This window comes from Copadichromis virginalis, linkage group LG14 (assembly GCF_057382275.1).
Source record: "Copadichromis virginalis isolate Kocher_CV1m ecotype Utaka linkage group LG14, C_Virginalis_male_GT1.1, whole genome shotgun sequence".
Taxonomy (NCBI): domain Eukaryota; kingdom Metazoa; phylum Chordata; class Actinopteri; order Cichliformes; family Cichlidae; genus Copadichromis; species Copadichromis virginalis.
In genome coordinates, this window is record NC_140631.1 from 18,690,165 (window position 1) to 18,711,593 (window position 21,429).

General features: G+C 41.0%; 1 protein-coding gene across 1 annotated transcript; it reads right to left on the bottom strand.

Annotated features, from left to right (window-relative positions):
• Positions 1-1,282: 1,282 nt before the first annotated feature.
• Positions 1,283-18,945, bottom strand: sgcg (sarcoglycan, gamma). The gene is made up of 8 exons (XM_085429727.1): positions 18,687-18,945; positions 11,430-11,631; positions 10,870-10,974; positions 7,173-7,260; positions 6,250-6,369; positions 3,897-3,969; positions 3,602-3,725; positions 1,283-2,711 (listed from the first exon to the last, which is right to left on the bottom strand). The coding sequence occupies exons 2-8, from the start codon at positions 11,622-11,624 to the stop codon at positions 2,544-2,546; spliced, it is 873 nt and encodes a 290-aa protein (XP_085285853.1). The 5' UTR covers positions 11,625-11,631; positions 18,687-18,945; the 3' UTR covers positions 1,283-2,543.
• Between the last annotated feature and the right edge of the window lie 2,484 nt (positions 18,946-21,429).

Sequence of the window (21,429 nt, forward strand, 5' to 3'; positions counted from 1 at the left end):
TCACATCGTTGGGCAAATGTTGGTTTTGGAAAGATGTAGTGCAGTGTATTATAACTAGAGCTAAATAGCTTCTCTTTGGTCATTTTTCCAGATGTCTTGCGATTTGTTCAGATGCAATTTAACAAACCAAAGCATGGTACGTCTTGGAGATACGATTCTTTCTTCCGGCAACCCTTCTAAAAAAAGCCATACTTGTCCAGCTTGAGGTCTGTAGTCTGAGATGTAGCACTTGGTTTTTTGCAGTTTCTCTGAGCATTGCATGGGCTGACCTCTGGGTGGACTTCTTGAGACATCACCTGTTAACTGTCTTGAATGTTTTCCACTTTTAAAGAATCTCTCACTGTAGAATGACGGACTTCATAATGTTTGGAAATGACCGTATACCCATTGGCACACTGATGGGCAGCAAAATTTGCTTTTCTAAAATCTTTCCTCACAATCATGTTAACACACACCCGAATGCTCCAGACTAGCAAACAGCCAAAATGTCTGCTATTACAAAGATGCTTACACTTGTTCGTGATCAATTAATGAAGTGCATTCATAGCAACACTTGGCCACTACTTAACTTTTCCATTCCTATGGAAGCTAAAAGGGATAATTACTTTTTCACAGGATTGTATATTTATATATGTATTTAAAGTTGAGATACCAAAATTATGATATGTCTATAAGATAATCATGATGTGTAAAATGTGATATAGTGACAGTCATGTTTTAAGCACAAATGCTCCTAGTGTCCTACAGTATTGCATCTGCATTTGCATTAAAACCTCAAAGTTATAAGATTTATTACAATGTAGTATGTTTATTAGCTAGCCATAGCTGGTACTAGTAGAACTATTTTTTTTTAATGAAGCTGATTTCTGGAGTTATTTGAAGGGTTAAATTTACACTTGCCAAAACAAATAGATTTTCTACGCTGACATCACATTACTGCAGTTTGAACCATCCTAAAAATAAAGAGCATACAGCTTCATGACCCCGCTGCAGCACACACTGTGATCCACTGAATAAGCACAAAGTTGCTTCTCTTGGGCTGCTGGTGTCAGTCACTGTGGTGTTACTGCAGAGTTTTACCACTAGAGTGCATCACAGAGCCATTAATTAGGCCAGTTACATTAAACTGAGTCCACCAGCATGCAGCTTACGTGCACATCAGTCTGTCAATGCTTTCATTTTCTGTTTTTTTCCTTTCTTTCTTAGATAGACTGAATTATAAAACATGAGAACATTTTTTAGAAAAGCAAGCATGTGAAGATTACAGCTGCTGACAGGCAGGTAGAAGAATAGCACAAAGTTTATTCAAAAATAAAACATACACATTGCACACTATTAAAATATCTCAGGACTAATAATGAACTACTTAAAAAAGACTGATGACAAAAACACAATGGTGTGAAATGTTCTAAAACAGTGATGTACAGACGAACTGGTGCCAAACTCGGTGCGACTATCACTACAACATACGGATATTTTCGACCCATTTAACCAAAGGCAAATTTAATCATAAAGGCAATGGTTATACTGAAAGTATGAGATCCAAGTTCTTATTTTCCACATATTTTGTTTTTGCGTTCTTTTTTCTGAGGTCAGCAGTGATGATATATTAGTCCTTTGGCCGTAAGTGAGATTACTGAACAAACAGACCAGCTCAGCTTACCAGCAGGAAATTGCTGCGTAATTACATGCTTACAACATGCCAAACATGTGGCATGTGATCGCTGCTCTCTGTGTGTCTGACATCAGGACTACACATAAAACAGATTTCATCAATTTTGGTGGAGAGCTGGAGCACTGGCAAAGGAAGAGCCCATGACCTTTTTGTGCGGATCCAAGCCACTTACTTTAAAATTGCAAAATAGTGCACTGGCGTTGGTCTTATCAGAGAGTATGCTCTCCAAGTGCCCTTTGTAGATACACATGTGAAACCTCATTAATATCAAAACCTCATTATCTGAATTTGAGTTTAAAAAAAGAAAAAAGACAAAAAATAAAACAAAATATACAGCATTTGTGTTTGTCTCCATTTAAATAAATACATGCACCAACACCAAAACACAGCATACCAAGGGCTTGGATCAAGAGGAGATTGTATAAAGCAAAACAAATATTTTCAATAACACTCTGGCGTTGTTTCAGGGATTTATTTTTCAAATTTTCAAGCCCTTGATATGCTTCACTTTCATTTATTGCACCACAAGATAATATTGCATAGGATGTAAGCTGTTACCAGCTCCTCGTTGCCCAGCCATGACACTGTGTGTGTAAAAAAAATGATCCATAAAGCTCTGATGCAGGCAAATTTAGTTGTGAGAGCCAATTTGTTTCGGTTGAATGGTCAGAAGTTCATAAATGCAACTTAAAGAACTCATTTCATTTATGCCAGCAGGCATTTGTATTTTCACAGGCCTCGATGTGCCACTGGGATCCTGGTAGACCCACTGTGGTATAAAGATAAAAAAAAAAACTGTTGTGCTTGTTGCCTCCCAGAAGGTGCCTCTTCTGAGAGATGAAAAATCGATGACCTTGTCAGACTCTATCTAGCAGTCCTGATTATCGCTGCAAGTGGAAGTTCTTCCAGCCTTGGACAGGAAGAGCTTTCCGCTGGGACAGACGCAGACCTCGTAGAGAATCTGAGCATTTCCAGAAACCCCATCCTCGCTCTTGGGCAGGCGCGGCATGCGCACCGTCTCAGCATCCAGCACCAGCTGTACAGCAGACAGCACGGAGAGCAAGGACGATTAAAGGAGAACAACAAAGATCCAGCGAAAGAGCAAGGAAATATCACTCTGTTTCAGTCCTTTTACGTCATGCACGCACAATAAGACACAGTGTGCAGCGAGCTAAAGAATGATCTATTTAATACCTAACCAGTGCATGACGACATGATGATAATTTTTTAAAAAAAAGAAAAAAGGTCTGGCAGTAAATCAGCTTAAAATGAGAGAACGTGAGCGTTAAAGTTAAGTGCAGATTAACATGCAGTTATCATCCTCACAGCAAGAAAAGAAAGATGAAGAAGTGATGCAGCACACAACTACTCTGTCATATAAATGTGCTGATCTACTGAGAATTAATTCAAAAAAGGTCAAATAAGTGCTCGTGATACAAATGGCTCTAACGTGCTTCAGTCAGCTCGCTGAACCACAGCTATTAGTCAGATCCGATTCAGCCACCAATTACCAAAACTCACTCTAAACAGCAAACCACTACCCACAACAAACCTACAGAGCACAAACAGATGTTTTCAAAGTTCAAAAGAAAGGGTTAGGGTTAGACGAGATTCTCACTGCTTTAGAAAAAGATTTTCTTTAATATGTTACACTATATCCTTTTGATAAGAAAGATAAAGAGGCTTTTTAAGTGCCGGCTGTCTGTAAGGTGTTTCTACACAAAAATGTTCAGTAAATGGGAACAGCAGAGCGCCTTTTAAACTGAACTCGAGCTCCCAGGTGTGACCCGAGAGAGCGTAAAAGCGTAGCGCAGCATGTTTGCTGGAAAAACATGCTCTCTATATTCCCTCTGTGAGCTAAAGGAAAAAGCATGCCTGAAGACGGCTTTGTAGCAATCAGCAGGAAGTGAAAAGTGGATTTCGTACCAGCCCTTCTTTTGACTGTAGAATGACATCCATGTTGGAAGCAGCTTCAATGTTGCCAGCCAGAGCTTTCATAAAAACTCCTTTCGGTGCATCCATACTGAGCGAGCGAGTCGGGGACTCCAACCTAAAGAAACATCTCGACTTTAAAAACACCACCATTTTATCCGTTTGCTTGTTTATTTCACCTGAGCAACACCTGTGAGACTGAACCTAAACTTTGATTTCTTATAGTTTTGTATTTCTTTAGCAGATTGTTTTGAAAAATCCAATAATACACAAAGTCTGAAACGCTCACCTCAGCTCTTTCAACATTTCTGATCTCAGCTGAGGCACCTCCACTGAATGCTGGAACAGCGCTCCTTCAGGACCTGCAAACAAAGATACACAAACATCAAGATCTGTTACAGCATTTAACAGAGTCCAGGAGCCTGATATGGTCACAACACACACCAAACATTTTTAATAAAACAACATGAGTAGCTTTGCTGACAGTGGCATTCATGGTATGTTGGCCAGTTCACCCCTTTGTCCCAGACTGAAGTATTTTAACACTGCACTCACCCTGTTCAACTGCTTGTTAATGCAAACATCTAATCAGCCAATCACATGGCAGCAACTCAGCATATTTAGACATGTAGGAATGCTCGAGATGACCTGCTGAAGTTCAAACTGAGCACCAGAATGGGGAAGAAAGGTGATTTGAATTATTTTGAATGTAGACTGACTGTAGCTGTCAGACGGGTTGCTCTGGGAATTTCACAAACTGCTGATCTACTGGGATTTTCCCACACAAGCATCACTAGTGTTTACAGACAAAGGTCTGATAAATATCCGGTGAGCAGCAGATTTCTAGCTGAAAATGCCTTTTTGATGCCAGAGGTCAGAGGAGAATGGTCTGACTGCTCCGAGGTGATAGGAAGGCAACAGTAACTCATTACTCATTACAACCAAGGTATGTAGGAAACTACCTTTCCTGACTCCTGTCAGCTAAGAACAGGAAAATGGGGTCTAAATTCACACCAAAATGGGACAACAAAAGGTCTGATGAGTCTCAAATTCTGCTCCAATATTCAGATTATGGGGTGAGAATTTCAATTAAATTGAATTTACTTCAATTCAATTTTATTTTTATAGTCCCGAATCACCAGAACAGTTGCCTCAAGGTGCGTTCTATTTTTAGGTAAAGACCTTACAATAATACAGAGAAAACAGACAAAAAAACCCAAAATCATATGACCCCTCATGAGTGAGTGCTTTGGTAACAGTGGGAAGAAAAAACTCCCTTTTAACAGGAAGGAACCTCCAGCAGAGCCAGGCTCAGGGAGGGGCAGCCATCTCTTGCGACTAGTTGGAGGTGAGAGAAGGAAGATGGGACAAAAGACATGCTGTGAAAGCATAGTTCCAGCCTGCCTTGGTTCAGCCTGCTGGTGGTGAGCAATATTTTCTTGGCACACTTTGGACTCCTTAGAGCAACTGAGCATTATTTAAACACCACAGCCTACCTGAATATTGCAGCTGATCACGTCCATCCCTTTATAACCGCAGTGTACCCATCCTTGGCTGCTTCCAGTAGGAAAGCGCACCATGTCACAAAACTCAAACTGGTTTCTTGAAAATGACAGTGAGTTCAAAGAACTCACATGACCTCCACGGTCATCAGATCTCAGTCCAATAGAGGACCTTTGGGTCTGCGGTTGAACGGGAGATTCCGATGACGGATGTGCAGCTGACAAATCTGCAGCAACAGTGTGATGCCGTCATGTCACTGTCGACCAAAATCTCTGAGGTGTCCTTTGAAGAATTAAGCTAGCTCTGAAGGTGTACCTAATAAAGTGCCAGGTGAGTGTAACTAAAGTTTTGTAGACGCCACCTGTGCTCAGAGGATGAGGGGCTGCTGACTGTAATCCTCTAATATTTATCTCAAAGCACTGCAGTGCAGTATATATTGTGGATTGCGTCGTTGTGTAAACATTGTTTGTTTTTTTTAAATAGAGGCGGGCTGTCTGCCTACTTCGACTTCAGAAAAATTCAGGCAATGCTGGAGCAGAGAAGTAAAACTGGATCCAAATGCTGCAACACTTGGAGCCAACTGTGAAGGATGTAAACACTCCACAAACACAGAGAGTACAGAAGCTTTGTTTAGAGGATTCCTGGAAAAACAGCTCCCGCTGCCTGCTGCTCTCTGCGGATCAAACTGACCCCGGGCGATACGAAGTTATCGGCTGACACTCTGTTCAACATTAATCAGTCAGCACAGCGTGTGGCCAGCGGCACACGTAACCATTAACGCAACCCACCGGAGACTAAGATTCAGAATAAAAGCGCAGAAATATCCCATCAACCCTTTGTTCAGTAATATGATAAACTGTACAGTATTGTGCTCTGGCATCTCATTTTTCTGTTCTCTCTGTGCACTTCAAAGATAACCACGCACTCTATGACACGAATGACTGTGAAAATGACTGGGCTGTCTCTGCCCTTGGGTGCTGGATTGTTGAGCTGATATTTGCCATCAAACCAAATTGGTCCTGTTGAGTCTACATCTGTTGTCAGTGTTATTATTTTTTCATTTTTTTCCCCAAAACCCTTCCACCAACAGGTGTGTGCTACGTCCAAGGAAACACAGCACGTCGCGGCCATTGGTGTACCTGTGACTCGTAGTTTGTCTGGCCCAATCTCAGCCTTGTCGCCATCTGCAGTGAACAGCATGTTGTCATTGTGCGAGTTAATGAGCAGATTTCGAGTGTGTCCCTGAGCCTCTTTTGGACCTGGAACAACAACAACAACAACACCTGAAGGGGTTTGGCAATAAGACATGAGTAACGTGCAACCATGAAAATCTATCATCATTCTCTTCCTGTGATTCAGTTCGATGTGCTCAGAGACACATTCCCAATTTAGATCAGCGTAGAGGTGGAAAGGGGAAAGTCAGCGGCCACCTGCTGATGAGAAACGCAGTGATTAAAAATGCGTAACCATATTACTGCTTTGGTCTGACACGAAACTCATCTGAGGTTACTTCCTTTTGCCCTTCACTCCATCAGCCCTGAGAGAAGCTGCTCTAAAACATGCAGATCACTCAGTGAGATATTTAACCTCTGTCAGGGCTCACAACTATGAACAGACACGCAGTATTCCCTAACAAGCATTTTAGTTTTATTCACAGAGGCCCAAGAGTATGCAGGCTATGCATTTTATGGCTTAATGATCAAGGACACATAACGGCACTGTGGAACACAACAATTTGCTGGCCTTTTAATTATGACAAAATCCCCCAACGTGGCAGTCGGTGAGCCATAAAGAGACGCACAAATATGATCCTCCACCGGCCTCAGGCCCTCGCGTGTAATACAGAATGATCCAGAAGCAATGGATGGAGAAAAGGAATGCTGAATTTAATGGATTTTAAATGGAAATCTAAGAGATTATGAATTGAAATATGGCCTCTTGTCTCTGCTAATGCTGGATGAGAAATCCCTGCAGTGCACCAGTGTCTTTACTGTCACTCTCAGTGTCACTCATTAGCAGGATGTGATGTGTATGTGCCGCATGTTTCTGTGTGTCCTCTCACCCACAGATATCCTCTCTATAACGTCACCATTTTCATTGCGGGCGTTGAGGGAAACATTTTCCGATGAGTGTAATAGAAGTGAAGAGTCCTGTGGAGATGAAGAAATATTGTCTTATTAACAGCCTGTGGAAATAACATCAATCTGCAACAGTAAAATGATAAAAATTAGAATATTTGCATGTATGAACTTGGACAAAGAGGTTTTATGTGAGGTTTTTAGGCACGCTGGCTCTACAGGTAGCACTCGTTCACTGGTCAGACCCTTTAGTCCACACTAACTAATGGATTGTAAAAGCATTCATGATTCCCTGAGGATAACTCCTACTGACTTTCATTGCCTGACTCTAACGCTACCATGAAGTTGATAATGTGAGGTTTATTAGGCTATCAAGACAGCTCTGCAAAACTGGCATCCATAAAAAAAACAGGACGTTTATTTGAATAGTGCCCATTAAAATCAGCATTACAAAACTGCTTTACAAAAACATAATACACACAAAAAAATACAAAAAAGTCAAAGTTATCAGATGATTTAAAACCAAAGTATTACACTCTAGAGATAAGCTAGTGCATTGTCGAGAGTGAAATACAATACAAATTAAAAAAAGTAAACATTATAAGAACATTTTATTTTAAAAAATAAATAAAATGAGTAAAGCTTAACACTTGCGAAATAAAAGTCAGACTTGCTCAGGCAGGTTTTTCCACAGCAGAGGAGCCCAAACAGCAAATGCTCAGTCGCCTTCAGTTTTTAAGCATGAGGTGGGAACAGTTGGCAGGTTCCTGCCTCAGGATATCAGGCTGCTCACTGATCTATTTCAGCATCTCTTCTGGAGCCAGGTCATGAAGGGCACTCACTCCTGACACCCTCTGTCCTAACGTGGGGACATTACGTTTTGGCTTTTCTGCACTTTGTATTTCACTTCAGTCGATAAAGCATTTTTACTTTGTGGTGGTGACTTTATTTCACTATGCTGTAAAATAAACAGTATGAGGATCATGAGGGCATGCTATGAGGTTTATCTGTCAGAGGTCCAAAGTAACGTGATATTTAGAATCCTCATATATCATTCCTTATATGCCTATATGTTCTCAATACAAAGGATGACAAACTCAGTTTTAAATAGCCCTAAACAGCATTATTATTGCTTTGACCTTCAGATCAATCTATTAACAATCAAGGAGAGGTCGGAGGTCAAATCTGACATTTGAAATCTGTATATTGCAATCATATTATATTAGATTATTTTCTATGTGTTGGCAATACACACAACACTTGTGAGAATCAGTTTCTAAGATATGGCTAGGCTTTTTGTCAATTTTCTACCAATAAATCATAAAGTTCACCTTCATGACCTCAGGGGATGTAAGCAAAATTTGAATGGATTGTTGGCATGACCCCACGCTACACCCCTACACAGTTTTTATCAGAATTCATTCAAAACTTTGAGCTATAGTGTTTACAGACAGAAAGAATGACATGCAGGCACAGAAACACTGTCAAAAACATAACCTCCGTGGCAAAGTTAATAACAGTAAGAATAATAGAGAGTATGTGGCTAAAACTCAATATCAGTTGTATTCTAGCACTCCTCAAATGCAGACAGGAGGGCTGGATTAGCTTGCTGATATATTTCTCAAAAATTAGGTTTGCATCAATAGCAAACACAGATTTCTGACAGCCTATTTAATTTTGGAAGGACAAAGAACTGGATAACAGGATTTTTTAAATGTTTAAATGTATTAGACTTTTATATGATTTAAATTGTTCATTTTAGAAGATTTTCAGATATTCATTTTGGTTAGATGGTCTTAACTGCCTTAGAGAAAGGGTGAGAAGTGCGGCCATCCGGGAGGGGCTCAGAGTAGAGCCGCTGCTCCTCCACATTGAAAGGAGCCAGCTGAGGTGGTTCGGGCATCTGACAAGGATGCCTCCTGGGCGCCTCCTGGGGTTGGTGTTCCGGGCATGTCCCAACGGGAGGAGACCCCGGGGCAGACCCAGGACACGCTGGAGAGATTATATCTCTCGGCTGGCCTGGGAACGCCTTGGTGTTCCCCCGGATAAGCTGGAGGAGGTGGCTGGGGAGAGGGAGGTCTGGGCCTCTCTGCTTAGGCTGCTGCCCCCGCGACCCGGCCCCGGATAAAGCGGATGAAGATGGATGGATGGATGGTCTTAACTGGGAGATAACACTGAATGTTGCTGAAAGAGCAGTATGATAACATGTTTCTGTACAATGTGGCCAAAAGGCAGGACATACTGAAAAAGGATAGGTCCTAGTATAGAACCCTGTGGGACTCCACATGTGGTCAGAGGAGGTGGTCACCAACAGAAACTGTGTTACATGGCTGCCCCACCAGCGTTGGAGCTTTTCATAACACATTCCCATAAGCTTCTGCACATGATTCTATTCCTGTGAGCAAGCTAGCATGCTAACAACAGCATTTAGCCCAAAGCACCATAAAGTAGCTAGCATGGCGGTAAACTCAAGAAACTTGGTGTCATTTTCTGATTAACAGCTTTTTATTGTATCTTAGCTACGTATTGAGATCATAACAAATATTAATACTGCCATTTATTTTGTTTTTTAGTTGATCGAGATGTTTCCTTGCAATCATTTATCTGCTAACACATTAGCATTTACGGCTGTCGACTTGGATTATTCTACAAACTACAAACACTTTACTGATATATTATTGACAATTATTATTATGATCAGGCAGCCATTAGGAGGCACTGAGCATCCTGATGGGGGAGGATATTCACCAGCCAGGCTGAAGCATTACTGACCAGAAAAAAGTGCCATGGACTACTGTTTATTAAGGCTGACAAAGAATGCATTATTATCAGGCTATTTATTATTTTACCTAAATATTTGTACAGGATGTGACAGCAAGTAATTAGGTCTGTATAAGAGAACTGGCAAACACACACACATACTGTCATAAAATGTTTAAATGAAGAAGCTTAGCAATAAATCTCTTCTGCTCCTTTGTAGCTGAGGGGAAGACATGCTTCTAAAAATGGTCTAGGAAAGCAAGTTTTCATGTAGAGGGCAGCAGGATGTCTCTCTAAGCACTGAATCATTTTAGAAACCCATAGAACACATTAGAAAATGTGTCCATCCATAAATGAGGAATTCATTGCCTTTTTAATGAGGCCCATGAAGCAAGAAAAAAAAATATTGCTGCTATGAGCAAGAAAAGCCATAACATGTAAACAACTGCAGCAAAGTGTTCCCATCTGCTGCTAGCAGGCGGGCCATAAACTACTTTCCACCACAAATATCCCCGAGGTTAATGGAGAGCTCAGCACACCACCACGTGCACTGTGTGCTACTGCCAAATCCAGTTTGTTCTGACACATCTCCTAAAAAAAGTACTGTCAGAAATATGCAGCTCTCTCACTACAGCTGGATAAAAACTGCCTGAGTGTCTGCGAGGAATTAGATTTAGATGATAAGATGACGTGCAGTCTCCAAAGATCGAACACACACTCAAATTTAAGTTTAGTAAACAGTGAGAAATAATGGCCAGGCTGTCAGGCTACTTAACTGAGCAAACAGAGGTTTGAAAATGAATGGGGTAGAAGACGAGAAAGGGAGAGAAGGAGAGGGTAGAGGGGGAGAGAGGAGGCTTATCTCAGAAGAATGTGGCAAAGAAGAGCAGGAAAAAAAGTTTGCATTTCTGATTGGCTTACTTCTCTGCTGTGGATCTCCTGAGCATAGAGAGGAAAGAGGAACTCAGACTCGCCATCCTCCAGCTTAACCCCATCTCCATGTACTTGTAGTAGTCCCATCCCTTCCTGTGATCAAAATAAAATCAAGAGGTTACATATTTAGACAAAGGCATGCCAAGAAGGTGAGGAATGTGCTTTGGCTTTCCAGCTAACAGCGTTCCCTCTATCACTTAGGTATTTGTCTAAGGTATCCACCATAGTGTGTACATGTGCATGCAAGAGTGTGTGTTGGCTTGCAGCTTTGTTCATAAATCCACAGTTGCCATCTGGAGTTGAGACAGAAAGCTGACAAGTCTCCATGAAATAACAAACACATTTACTCTCCTGTTTAGACAGCCAAGTAGGACTTAATGATGGATAACGCTATTGCTGCCTGACATTGCAATAATAAGCAGGTAATAGTCAAATGATGGGCTGATCAACAAAAGCTACATACTAAATATTTAAACATACCATTTGAAAGGAGAAAGGAAAAACAATCCCAACTGAAAACATGGTGTCCAAATGTGAGCTGTGCATACCGTGTTGAACCACATCACCCTGAGGATCCAGATGGTGAGGGCAAAGTTGACCACCAGGATGACAATGAGCAGCAGCACAAAGAGGTAGAGACAGCGCTTCCTCCAGCCATAGATGCCAATCTTGTAGAGTTCGTCGGGCACCGACCTGGGCGTGCTGCTGCCCTCGGTGGTGGTGACATACTGTTCCCGCACCATCTGTCGCCTGGCCGCCACAGATGAAGACAGGGACACAGGCAATGGAGTAAAATCAAAGATATTAGTAAAGATATCGAAGATCAATTTGAAATAAATTTGGCAGAGCAGAGAGAATTATTAAAACAACCTGTGAACATAATGTTGATAATATCTAGTGAACCTCTTAAGAAAGCAAACAGTGTCCTGTAAAGTTCTGTATTTGGTCTTCACCAGCACCCAAAGCACTTATCACAGTCATTACCTGCTAAATATGTTGTTATCACTCTGTGTCTATCTTGCCTTTGGAGCTGGGTAGTTGGTAAAGAGTAAGTTTGAGGGCTTTCTTGGAATAAAAATCCTCCTTTGTGGATCACAAACGATGCTATAGGTATGATATAGGTAATATTTGCTTAAAGTAGTAAAGTTTGCTCAAATCCCAAAACTTGCTTTAAATCTTTGACTAAGGGGAAGTGTGAAAATTCATTAAAATTCTCTGTGTCTCTGTTTTGCTCTTAATTAAAATAAAGTTAATATAAAAATATTGATTGCAGAAGTGAGCAAACATTGCTCAAAGCATTCTGACAACAGGAGCACCAAGAAAAGCAGCACAAAACAGCTCCCCTCCCCCCAAAAAGAAGAAGAAAAAATAAAAACACTATATTAAGTTTCGTACACTCAGAGCCTTTTGCTTTCTTCATCACTTCATGCATTTACAAGTGAAATGGTGCTGTCAGGAGCCTTCATCAGAATCACTTTACAAAAGTCTCTAAGCAAATCAAGTGACTAAGAAGCGTCTCGGTGTGCAACTACCAGTAATTGGTTTTTGCTGTTAATTTAAAGCAGTTTCAAGTCTGCAGCTATAGTAATTAATAACATCCATCCATCCATTTTGTCAACCAGTAATCCAACTGGAGGTCCAGGGGGACAGGTCGGGAGCCGAAGCCTATCCCAGCTCACACAGAGTGAGAGGCGGGGTTCAGACTCTACTCGTCGTTAGGCTGATGTATAACACATCTATATGTATTTGCTGCACACACTTTCTATTATTTCAAGGAAATGACCAAACATTTATTTTCTTTTGCACTCTTAAAATATAAGATGTTTGTCTTTAATATGTATTTTTCCTTTTTTGCTTTCCTATTAGAGAAGGACCTTTTTCTCACCATCTAGATCAGGGGTCCCCAACTCCAGGCCTCGAGGGCCGGTGTCCTGCAGGTTTTAGATCTCACCCTGGGACTACACACCTGAATCAAATGATTAGTTCATTACCAGGCCTCTGGAGAACTTCAAGACATGTTGAGGCGGTAATTTAGCCATTTAAATCAGCTGTGTTGGATGAAGGACACATCTAAAAACTGCAGGACGCCGGCCCTCGAGGCCTGGAGTTGGGGACCCCTGATCTACACTAATACGAAAAAGAAAGTTAGAGTTCTTGTGTGTTAGGTTCTTAAGAGTAATATTAGTTTTGAATTCTAGTTTTTGTTTATTTGTTATGATTTATGGTTGAAGTCCTCTTTTTTTATCATAGTGGTTTTAATTCTTTCACCTGTGCCTTGTTTTCCCCAGCTGTGTTACATCTTCCTAATTACCTCGTGTGTGTATTAAAGCCCATGTTGTGTCCTCACCTTATGTTTTTTGTTAAGCTTGCTGGTGCTAGCTAATAAAGCTGCACTCCACCTACCACAAAGTACACCTTGACAACATTTTCTGGTACTGCAGTGTGCAGAGGACTTGGAGTTGTATTGGTAACTAACTAAGTAATTACAAATGCAATTTTTCTATCAGCTCAACAAAAATCAGCAAACACACAAATTGCTTGCGTGCATTTTGTAGCAGAGTGTGTTGCTAGCTAAAGGTCCAACTGCAGTATTTCACAGGTAGAGAAAAGAAGGAGCTAACTCCACTCAGAGATGGAGAAAGATAAGAAAGACAGAACAGGAAAGGAAGAAGAGAGGTTAGATTTAAAGGTAAGGACTGCTCACTGGTATGTGATAAACTGTAAATGTAAAGCTTACATGCAAGTCTTCATGTTTTTAAATCAGGTTTTCAGTCCGGTTTTCTGTTGCTGTTGTTTTCCATATTGTGAAATGAACTGCAAAACAAACTGAGGTTGACTAACTGTGTTATTTAAAGGCTGCATGAAAATACTCTGCAGGTTACTGCAGGATAAACTGGTTAGTTTGCTGTACTGGGAAGGATTTAAAGTGTGTGTGGCTGGTGCACAGTGGCTGTGGTGCTCATGGTCAGAGTTCAGTTATATATAATTAAAAGCTAAGGTGATGGTGCTTAGATTCATTCACAGAATTAAACCTTCATATCAACTTTATCCTGTTTGGAAAAAAGACAGCATAAACAGTAGACTATCAGTGTAGAGGATTGACACAAAGGACAACTCATGACCACCTGCTGACATCTTGTTGAATTCATTTGTGAACATACACAAAGAGCAGCAGGTCAGCTGATCACAGCCTATACATTAAGAAAAATCAACAGGAGCACTCAATAGAAATTACACCCTCTACAATGTGGGCAACAGAAAATAGAGCTTTATTTGGTTTTCTCTTTGAATTGGGATCTCTTATTCTTAGTTTAAAAGAGGAACTGCTGCTGCACATCAATCTGGAAAGGGTTATAAAGGCCATGTCTGAACAATATATAGTCCATCATTCTACAGTGAGAGAAAATCTTCATAACTGGAAAACATTCAAGGCAGCTGCCAATCTTCCCAGGAATGGATGTTCCAGCAAATTCAACTCAAGATCAAAAACTGCAATTTCTCAGAGAAACTTCAAGAAATCTAAAAACTATAGTTCAGACTCTACACACCTCAGCATGATAAATGTTCAAGTTCATAAAGATACAATTAAAAAGATACTGATCAAGTATGGGTTGTTTTGGGAGGGCTGCCAAGGAAATCCTCTTTTCTCCAAAAGGAATATAACAGGATGGCTTAAGATTACAAAGTTTCATCTGACAAAACCACAAGACTTCTGCAATAATCCTTTGGACAGAGGAGATCGAAGTGAAGATTTTTGGCCATAATGCACAGCACCAGACTTGGAGAAAACCGAACACAGCAATCTGCACAAAAACCTCATCACAGCTTTCAATCATGGTGCTGGAAGGCTGGTGATGTGGGCTTGTTTTGCATCCACGGGACCTGAGCACCTTGCAGTCATTGAGGCACCCATTTACCAGAGCATGCATACATCCCTCCATCCATCTTCTTCCACTTTTCCAATATGCGGAGGGGCTGGAGCCTATCATAGCTGTCATTAAGGTGAGCGGCAGGGTACACCCTGGGAAGGTCTCTAGTCCATCTCAACTGCCCAAACCAAAGTATTTTCAAATGTGAGTCTGTCTGACAGACTCACATCTAAAGCTTTGCCCAAATTGGGTCATGCAACAGGACAATGATCCCAAGCACAGCAAAAAATTCACAGAATGACAGAAAAAAGAATCAAGGTGCTGCAATGATCCAATCAAAGGCCAAATTTCAACCTGACTGAAATGCTGTGGTGGGGCTTTAAGAGAGCTGTGCATAAAGAAACCTCAATGAACTGAAGCAATGTTGCAAAGGACTGTCAATCTGCAGGGCCCACAACTCCTATACAGGAAACCTGAAGTCCTAATCCCTGATCTTACCCAGTAGGTATGAAGAGTTCAGCTTGTGGATGAGGTGACTCGTCCAGGTGTCTTTGCTGCTAACTCTGATAAGAAGAAATCTGGACACAATGATGTGAGGGACTAATAAAGTCATACAGAAAACAATTACTTCAAGTTATTGGTGCTAAAGGTGATTCTACAAGCTAATGAATCAATAGGAGTGCTCAGTTTTTCACAGGGCTTCATAGACTCCTGTGAAAACTCTTTTTAACAAGGCTGCATATTATTCCCATGAATGCTACCACACAAAAGAGTTAGAAAATGAAGTCAGACACCCAAGAGAAACCCTCAAATCATTATGCTATTGTTATATACCAAAGCATTTTAAAAACATGTTTTATATGGCAATTGGTCTCTTTCTGAATACTGAATTGAAACTTTAGCTTTGCTTCTGTGTGACAAATTCTGCAGCATCCAAGTTCTCAAGGTCTATTTCAATACTTTTCCAGTTTTTATGCTTCACTACATGCATACAATGTACATACAGCACTATGTAACGCCTTGTCTAACAGTCTACAGTATGATTCATGAGCCCAAAGCTCACACACACACAGAGCTACAGGATGGCTGGCTCTTTGCACCGGTGGAAAACTTGACAGAATTTCCAGCAGTTTTTTAAAAAGGCAAAGGAAAAATGGTATTTATTACAGAGCTGAGGCTGTGTTTTCTGGCTACACAGCAGCAGACTAACAGTGACAAAAACCAAGTCGATGAAAGTCAGCATATTTCAAACCACAGCCGGTACTATAAGTTATGACACAACGGTCGTTTTCTGTATTCAGTTCACGTGATAGCCTTCCGAACTGCAGGACTGCAGAACCTGCGAGCGAGCCCCCCAGTCAGCACATTTGGACCATCTGACACAGTGACAAGAGAGAACCTCAGGGGGAGATTTCACAGCGGTTCGAGTACAGCGGAGCCAAAGAGCGCATAGCCTGAGAAGGCTGCAGAGAGAGGAGTGGTGTTACTTTCTATTGATTAATCTGCATTAATAACCAGGGGCAGGCTGTGGAGAACGCTGCTTTCATTGAGGAGTGAGCCTGAAGAAAATGCTGTCAGTTAAGGATTATTATGAGTCAATGAAACATGCGAAAGAAGCAGTAACACAAAGAATGAAGATTTCTCTGTGCTACAAACTGCTCTTAGTCTTCATCAGATCTTCAGAGCCACCACATTTCAGCTTAATGGGAAAAAAAGTTATCTGAACACAGATGTATCTGGGTTGTCTCAGCTGTGCTTTCTGAACTCGACAGGGCCCAGATGAAAGAAGCCCGGCTGATTTACATACAAGACAGATGTTACATCTTACTGTCACAGCAAAAACATTTTCCATCAAGTTAAAAGAGCCACTTTTCAAGCCCGAAAGCAATTCTTCCTGACGTTACCAGATGTTCAGCCGAGCACATTATCCTCCTGTAACTCCCCCAGGCCCGAAGATGATGATGATGATGATGCAGGCAGGGGAAGATGAGCTGAGCATACAGTGACAAACTGTACAAGCAGAGGAGTTGTGCTGCTGTAAATAATGAAGGTAAACATTGTTCCACCCTCACACCAAGGAGTGATGAATGGAAGCAAACACGCTCTCTGCAAGCGGTCTGAGCTCTCTGAGGTCCAGGAGGACGTGGATCACAGACACTGATAATAAAGCAAAATGGGTTGTTCCTTGCTGTGTGCAGTAAACACAGGGAGAAAGCACACAAGGCTGATGGTATTTCTATGACCACAGGTCCTGTCACATGGCCTGCAAGCCTAGCTGTGATGAATAGCCTTTATTTCACAATGAAACAAAAAAAACACTGCCAGCAAAAAGAAGGAAAATAAGACTTTATAAGGAAAACTTCTGTCAAAAACTCGTTTTTTTTCTCCTATATCACTTCATTTTTATGTATTAATCACAACTGTGAGAATAAATCATCATAATAAATTGAATGTCAGCAATGCAGCAGAGGCACAGCAACTTTTAGCGGTAGTTGGGAGTCCCTCTCTTTGAAGGGAGATCTCCAGCAAGGCTTGAAAAAATAAAAAAGGGAGCCAGAACAGCCAGACACTGTTTAATTGACTGATTCCAATATCCCCACACTGTATCTATTAACAGCCTCAGATCCTCGGATCTATTGTGTGTTAACATGTAGATCGGCTCAACTCTTTTATACTTTTTGGGCAAATGAGCAGTGAGAGTGAAAGAGCTCTGGCTCTGTTCATTATCACATTAATGAATTTGATCTAGTTCGGTCTAATTACTTTAAATGAAAGCATTAAGAGACTGTCAGCAGCACGAGGAGAAAGCAGCTTTGAGGCCAGATCTTTAAAGGGCGTCTTCCAGCTTCCAGTTTCTGTGCTTACCACCACCACAGACTTCCATAGCAACCCAAATAAACAGTCCCCGAAGAGCTTCGCTGGAAGGGCCAGGAATGCTCAATTTATGGTCGGAAATTCAATCTGACTTGAGAGAAAATGCTTTTGTCAGGTCTTTATTTCCTAAGTGTCCTTTTAAGTGCTTCTAAATATAAATGGTCACAAATACTCTACAGTGGAAACGACTACAAAAAATTATAAAGTAGCACAGAGCTCTAATACAATCTTCTGCTCCAGGGAGGTCCATTTATCCTAGGGCATCCTCTCAATTAACCTTAAGCATATGATGCTCACTCCCTGGCTCTGTCTCTGACCTCTGAATCAGAGTTAGAGGGCCGGGTCGGACAGGCTAACTTCTACCTTTCAGTCTGCGGGGTCCGGCTGTAATTGAAAATCCAGGCTCTTCTCTGAGCCGAGGCTTGACCTGACAAAACGTCACAAGTTGCACTAACTTAGAAAAGCTCAAAAAGCTTTAAGGTGGAGGAAGGACTGCGGAGTAACACCGTTTGTGTGGAGCGAAGGGCGATTAGAAACTGACAACAGTGCTGAGGGTTTCTGCCTGGCTGGCGTCATGTCTCCACTTCGCTGTGATGCCTTAACTTCTATAAATAGGACACAGCATTGTGAACTAAATATAAAAAAAGCACCAGAGGAAATGCACAGAGACACAAACCACCCAGGTACATCTAATGAATATTACAAAGAGACCGGAGGATTTCTCAGAACACAGAAAATATTACTGAGTCGCTCTTTTGCACAGTTAGTTTAGCATTTCAGCATTGTTAGCCATGTATGGTTAAAACACAGGGGAACTGGCTGACTGAAAGCTGACTAAAAACACTGTTTTCAAATCCAAAACTGCCTCTGTGAGGACTGAAAAGTAAACTGAGCAAAATGTGAGAAGTACAGAAGGACAAAAACTGAAAAACATGTCCAGTAGGTGAAAGGTTACCTTCATAAAACACTTTAACTTTATACAAAGAGAAGGCTGTAAAAGACACAAAAAATTGATAATAATAACCAAATGGGTAAATGTTGAATCGGGGGCAGAGTACTCACCGATCTGTGTGGAGGCACAGCAGTCCTCTTTCCTATGCAACAGTAAGCAGAGCTCGGGCTGGTACAAGCAGCTTGAGAAGCAGCAGCGCTTGAGCTCCTCACGCGTCTGTCAGCCACTCAACAGCTGCGTGCCATAAATCCAGCTCTGGAAGTGCCCTGAATAATCACCACGAGACGGCGCTTCCACTCGCCTGCATTCCCACTCCGACTCTGAGCTCTGACTCCCTCTGCCTTTTTAGCCGTACAGATATTTGAATATCATCAGAGTATGCGTGAGAGAGAGAGAGTGTGAGAGAGGAGTATTAACGATGAGTGGAAAGGCTCTCTCTCTCTCTCTCTCTTTCTCTTTCTCTCACACACACACAGAACCATCACATAATGAACAGAGCATTTGTTTGTCATTCAATCCACTGAGTCACTTTCACTGCCCAACCCAGGGCTTGAAGCAGCGGTGTCTAATTTGAGACTTCAGTCATGCCTCTCAGTATAAACTGAAGCTGGTCTTTCAGATACTGTAGCTCTGCTGGGTGACAGCAGGAAGGGTGGACCTTGAAGAGGGCAGTCAGTAAGTGAGAGAGGCGGACGTTCAGCAAACGCAGCAAAGCTGTGGTTCCTGATGTGGAAATTGTTTTATGGTCCTTGAATATATCAGTGAGGTTTTTTGTTGTTTTTTTTAACTTTAGCTATGTATGTAAATACAATTCAATAACTCAAGGTCATCCATTAATATGACAGCGATATAGCGAGTATCAAAAGTGCAAAATGTTTTTAAATTGAGGATAACACATTTCATTATGAAATATTTACATATAGTCTGTTTGTGTAAGTGCCAACATTTGATGATAGGAAGTGGCACGCTGAGTGAGAACACTGTTAAGACAACCTCAATTAAACAGGGACTGCCACTTGATGTTGCTGTTAAACTGAAACTTATCTACAGTGATAGGTTTAAAGAACCAGCCTTGGAGCTAAATGCTGATATTGTAGTCTAAAGAGGGCGGGAGAGATGTCTGTGCCCGAACAAAAACAAGAAAAATAGATTTAAAGGCTTCTAACAGATGTAGAAACATATGAAACTAACAGCATTAGTGTGGCTCTATAGAATAGCAATTTATACATTCAGGTTCAGGTTCATTTATTTTTACCTGTAGGTAGGTTTGTTCTGCAGGCAAGTCATCCAAGCTCACATGCACACTTCAATACAGACACAACACACACATAGTACAAACTACTGAAAAAAAACAACTAATACTTGATTTGGGGAATCATTTAGCTCACCTACGTAAAAAAGCTACAATTTGTTACTGAGTGATGGGTGCCAGAACAAAGGGGTTTTTAAACCTTGCTGTTCTGCACTTTGGAATCATACATTTTCATCCTGACGAAAGAAACTGAAACTCACTAAAGGCTGCAAGTCATCAAGAAAAACTGAACCAGCCAACCTCTGTAACTGTCTGTCGTACAGGGATGTCTATTTTATTTATAACCTATAACACATTTAAACAATACAAGCTGACGTCTCTGACAGGTACATTTACATCCCTCCAGAAAATACACTTTCCAAATACATGAAATGCTGAAATAATTTAAAAACCGATGATGATTCATCGTATAAATAATGAAACACTGCCCTCCCCAATATAAGCTGCTGTTAAAGGTTAAAAGTATCTGCAATAGTGCAATAGTGGCCCTGTATATACTCTGTATCATATCGATATGAGAATTTGCAGTATCACACAGCAATACTGTTCACCAATAAGCATGTTAGACCACTCAACAGAGTTTCTCTTCTTTACAGATAAGTGTCCATGCCACAAAACCAAGGAAAAGGAAGGTGCTTTTTAAAAGGTTACACCTGTGTTCTTCTCATATGACGTCTCAAACTTTGTTCCATAAACTGACCTACCTGCCAGTAAGCTTCCTACTTACCATGGATGAAGGTGTGAGTTGTTCCACATTAGCACGTGCTAAAAAAGCTTCCAGATGCATTGATGTGATCTGTGAACATCTTTCCTGAAGCTTCAGTCAGACCAGAATTCACCTGACAAAATGTTTCCACAGGCTGAGGCTGCAAACAGGTGTACAGGATGTAGGATGGGTAAGGTAAATATAATATGTTTGAAATTCAGGCATATTTAAGGAAGCCCCTGCATGAGTTTATCATGCCTACCAAAGCTTAAAAGCACATTATTTCTGGCTAGGTCAGGGATTAGCAACTTTTACTATCAAACGAGCCACTTTTAAACAATTTCTGACCAGTTATTTAAACCTAGGTAATGCAGGAGGCACAACCTGTTTAGTATAGCATGAAGAAGCTTGTTTCCGCCGCCATTTAAATAAAAATTTTCCCAAAAATCTCACTTGTGTCAAGCCAGCCTCCAATTCGAGACTTGCAGTCAAGCCAGCCTCCAGTTTGTTTTACGTTCCCTGTGTATTCAAAGTATTACGGGAATGGATGTGGAAACCGGATTTCAAAATAAAAGCCAACTTCGAGTGAATTAACAGATATGTTAAGAACATAATAACATATAATTTAGGCTTTTTTTTTTTTTTTACAAACTCTAATGTTAGATCTATATGACACAGCCTTGTACCCTAATTGTGCCCTGTCACTATCAAGGCCATCTTATTTTGGATTTCAAAGTAAAAGCCCTGTGAATCTTCATTTTTGAACTACTCTTTCAATGACTTAATAATGCTCTTAAAAGCAAAAGTCGTATTTCCAAATACTATTTGAACTTTA

Bases quoted from the DNA above. Each gene is read 5' to 3' on its own strand.
- sgcg (XM_085429727.1), bottom strand. From the start codon at position 11,624: ATGGTGCGGGAACAGTATGTCACCACCACCGAGGGCAGCAGCACGCCC. The intron at 3,970-6,249 runs GTACACCAATGG...CTTTGTTTGCAG, and splicing joins AGACAAACTACGAGTCACAG to GTCCTGAAGGAGCGCTGTTC. The intron at 2,712-3,601 runs GTACGAAATCCA...TCTGCTGTACAG, and splicing joins TACAGTCAAAAGAAGGGCTG to CTGGTGCTGGATGCTGAGAC.